General features: G+C 35.9%; 1 protein-coding gene and 1 long non-coding RNA gene across 2 annotated transcripts; one reads left to right on the top strand and one right to left on the bottom strand.

Annotated features, from left to right (window-relative positions):
- Positions 1 to 298: 298 nt before the first annotated feature.
- On the top strand, positions 299 to 1,691 carry LOC113302332. Its single transcript, XM_026551241.1, has 3 exons — positions 299 to 858; positions 1,019 to 1,183; positions 1,279 to 1,691. The coding sequence occupies exons 1-3, from the start codon at positions 706 to 708 to the stop codon at positions 1,561 to 1,563; spliced, it is 603 nt and encodes a 200-aa protein (XP_026407026.1). The 5' UTR covers positions 299 to 705; the 3' UTR covers positions 1,564 to 1,691.
- An 88-nt stretch (positions 1,692 to 1,779) lies between these two features.
- LOC113302333 lies at positions 1,780 to 3,760 on the bottom strand. Its single transcript, XR_003336786.1, has 2 exons — positions 3,218 to 3,760; positions 1,780 to 2,321 (listed from the first exon to the last, which is right to left on the bottom strand). It is a non-coding gene; the product is annotated as an uncharacterized LOC113302333 (long non-coding RNA).
- Positions 3,761 to 3,968: the final 208 nt, after the last annotated feature.

Raw genomic sequence — 3,968 nt, 5'->3', positions numbered from 1 at the left:
CATATTTGGAAATCTCTACCTTTTCTAAACTTCAATAGGAGTTCGTTTTCACAAGCGAATACCAAAAGGTTCGTAGAGTTTATTTACATGGTATTCATATTTCGCCATGACTCAAATATTCAGAAGTTTAGTGTGGACTGGGAGAACTCTGCATTAGATAATACGGCGATAATGAATGTTAATAGATGGAGTCTTATTGCCGTTAAGCATGAAGTTCAGGAAATAAGTATAGTAATTACTCAATGTCATAATATTCCGCATATGAAATTCCTCACCATCTCCTGAATTGTAAATCACTGAGGAAGCTGGTAATGATGATGTTTTCTAATGCCAGACATGGGGATATTATTCTACCAAGTTCGATGAATTTGCCTCGGCTGAAAGTATTGTCCATTAGTGGATTATCAATTTCTAATGTAGAATCATTTAAAAGACTTTTTTTCTAATTGCCCAGTTCTTGAAACGTTGGCCATACAGAATTGTGATGTACAAACTTATAATGGAAGGAAGTTGATTGTTGATTCAGTCAACCTAAAGAAATTTGCATACACTTTTTGGTGTAGACGTCGTTACCCACAAAATGGGGCTAAGGAGAACATTATCAAGTTATGTGCTCCAAATCTGAAAGACTTCTTTTGCGCACTTTCATTGACACAAGACTGCTCTTTAGAAATCTGTTTTCCACTCTCCAGGGTAAGTTTTTACATGATACTCGAAAATATAAAAGATGAGAATGCAGAAACGTATTCGAAACTTCCTTTAGGAGAAAAAGAAGTTCATGCTAAACGTGTGATGAAATTTCTGAAAGCGGTTTACATGGTGAGAGAAATGAGATTATTATCACCTGGATTCCTTGAGGTAAGGGTGTTTCCTCTCCTAGCTTCCATGAATTAACATCATATATGCATTAGTGATTAAAGTACGCTTTATTTCCTAGATTCAGAACTGAATTCATATATATATATATATATGTTCTAAATAGATTTAGTGATTAAGGAAGTTTCTTTTGTTTCTCAAGGTTCTCTCGGGAGCACCTGACTTGGTAGACTGTCAACCACCTCGCTTATGTAGTCTAAAATATTTGACCCTGGCAATGTGGTCTACAAGAGGTTGCATCCGGGCTATTGTATACTTACTCAGCATTTCTCCTAACATAACTAAAGTGTTCCTTAAAGCCAAGGAGGTAATGTTTAACCAAGCTATTCGTTTTTTGAGTTCGGTCTGCAGTATTGTTCCAGTAGATCTAATACAACATCTACGTTTTTCATATATATATAGTCATGTTTAGCAGACGTTGGTGATGAATGGGAAACAGGCCTGTCATTTCCAGGAATGTTGTCTCACCTCGAGTATGTCCAGATTGAAGTGGAAGGATGTGATGCTGAACTCAAATTTCTATGTTTTTTGTTGAAAAGGGCAAAGGTTTTAAAGAAAGTTGTTCTTTACTTTCGTTCTAGTGTTGGCTCGCCTGATCATGGAGTGACACAAGTTGAGCAATTTATGGATACGCTAAGATTAGTTCCTACAGCTTCTTCATGTATTCAAGTGGTGTTTAAAACTTAGCAGGTGATATTTGTAGCTTTACTAGAGAATTAGAGCAATCTGTTAGGAATCCACACAAAGTGGTTTATCAATTGGCCAAATGTAATCTGTAAGCAACAATTTTAACAGCATTTCCTGTTCTATGACCAGTAAATTATGTTAATGAGGAATAAGAGGTGATGGATGAGAGTGAAATGAATGCAACCAAACATTTCAGACCTCTCATTAAGCTAAGAGTTCAACAATCAAAGTTTAAAAAAGAAAAGATGTCTAACTGTGTAATAAAGAAAGAATCCGAAAGTAACATGGAACCAAGAGTGCCATGCCCATCACTAATATTACCAATCATAATTGAACTTACTTGCATTCATTTCAGTTCAAATTTGTTAAAAACAATAGGCACAAAGAATAGAAACGTATACCTAATAAGCCACTGCATTAGTAATACAAAAATGCAGGTGGTCTTCCTCTGATTCAAGTTGTTCACAAAATCCATCTTAAAGAAGTATACCAGTGATCACATGCGGACTGCAGTTCCATTTTACCATCCCACATGAAACAGCATCGAATTGGATTCCCTTTCTCAGTTAAATTCATGCACACACAGCCGGTAACTTAGTGTTGCTGAAAGGTATAGTTTCACGAGTCAGGATCATAACCCCATTGCTGCAGAGGTTGGAAAAATTGCTCAGTGTTCCCACACCTATCTGTAACCATGCTCCATCATTTGTTCTCAGGCTTCTTGTTGCTGACATCCGAAAATTTCTTGGGTGTAGATTCTGTAATTCAAATGATTCCTGATACTGTTAAGACTTTGTCCCAGAGAAAAGACTAATCAAATAGCACACATTTCAGCAATTATTTTAACAAATTAGTAGACAAAAACGCAAATGAACGAGTAGTAGCTTCCGTCTCTTCAGTATACAAAACTGAATTGCAAAACAAGGATACTAAATGAATACCAAATGAAAGAAATGAGAGACAGTTAATCTGAAGGTAAAGGCAGATAATCTTGATCACAATTTCATAACAGACTAAATAGCTTAAAATCTTTCAATCAGTTTACATTGTTAAAGTCTAGTTTTCTATATTTAACGGCAGATTTCGAAAGTGTAATGTATGTCTATTTTCTCATGCTTATATACCAGCGCTGTGAGACCAGGGCCATAAATGTGCTTCAATGTTTTGTGCGAACTGATAATTGAAACTAGTGAGAAAGAAATTACAACATTCCAACGGCTTTACACTGCATTCACTGAGAGTTCGTGTCACAACGAAAGATTTTTACTTTTCATCATGTCCCTGACATTCTAATAGGGTGTAATATCGTCACAAGAGGTTCTGAAATAGATCAAAGGCATTCCTAAACTAATAATTTCTCAATCACGCTTGCAATTCTTTACTAGTAACATTCTTTCACGCTTGCAAGACCTGAGATACCGACAGCCAAAAGTGTGAAAGGTACAAAATCTCTATAACATGATATAAATCCAAAGGATCGAAGAAGAATCCAAGAACATAGTTCCTACTAAAATCGTCATATGAGGTTCTGCAATTGATCGATGACAATTTCATTCTAATTCTTTACAACTACACTCATCTACAAATCTGAAAACAACAACGAAATCGGAACCAGAAATTAATTAAATTGCAAAACAGTAGGAGAATCACTTACTTTGACAATTTTCTAGAGTATCACTATAAACAGCTCTTCAGATGTGCCAATTACGAAGAAATTGAATTAGCGGAGCACCTTTGTCGTCTTGAGGTTTCCACCAATTCTTTCTTCAGAATAGGATCAATTCCTGCTCAAGAACCCGAAGAAGCTAAATCTAGAATCACAAATCAGAGGAGGACCAAACTTGAGTTTGGAGAGGAAAAATCATTGTGTGATTGAAATCCATCATCATGGAGACAATAAGATTGCTGTTCGGATTGGTAAGAGATGTTAGTCGAAGAATCCATCATGATCGAGAAAGAAATTTCAGACCAGAAAAAAATGAACACAAGAATTTGTTCTATGGGGTTCCGACGGCTGAAAGGAATACAGAGAAGCGTTTAGTTTTTAGGGTATATCTAAGATACAACTATATGGATAATCCAATGGTCACGAATCTTTAAGATTTAACTTAGATCTCTATTAGGGTAATGTGGTGGCCGGTAGGTTTATATGTTTGAGGTTTGAATCCCGCATTGTCCTAATTAAAAAAAAGAAAAGAAAATGTATTTGTGAATCTGTGCTTGTCGTATTTCCTGAAAACTTCTTTTATAACTCATAAGAGATGGTAGCAGGTAAGGCTAAACCGTAATTCTCAGTTATCAAGAGGACGAATTCGTCTCTTGTACAAGCTGTCGTGATATTTGCATTAGTTTTGTTATTGGTAGAAGGACTCGGGACTACACGTTGATAGTATTATCACGAGAGA

This window comes from Papaver somniferum, chromosome 8, assembly GCF_003573695.1.
Source record: "Papaver somniferum cultivar HN1 chromosome 8, ASM357369v1, whole genome shotgun sequence".
Classification (NCBI taxonomy): Eukaryota; Viridiplantae; Streptophyta; class Magnoliopsida; order Ranunculales; family Papaveraceae; genus Papaver; species Papaver somniferum.
The sequence above is the reverse complement of the archived record's forward strand: the minus strand, read 5'-3'. Positions and strand labels throughout refer to the sequence as shown.

What these genes read in the sequence shown, in the direction of transcription:
- LOC113302332 (XM_026551241.1), top strand. Translation starts at nt 706, where the DNA reads ATGATACTCGAAAATATAAAAGATGAGAATGCAGAAACGTATTCGAAA. An exon ending in TATCACCTGGATTCCTTGAG is followed by an intron (nt 859 to 1,018) that starts GTAAGGGTGTTT and finishes TTGTTTCTCAAG; the next exon opens with GTTCTCTCGGGAGCACCTGA. An exon ending in TGTTCCTTAAAGCCAAGGAG is followed by an intron (nt 1,184 to 1,278) that starts GTAATGTTTAAC and finishes ATATATATATAG; the next exon opens with TCATGTTTAGCAGACGTTGG.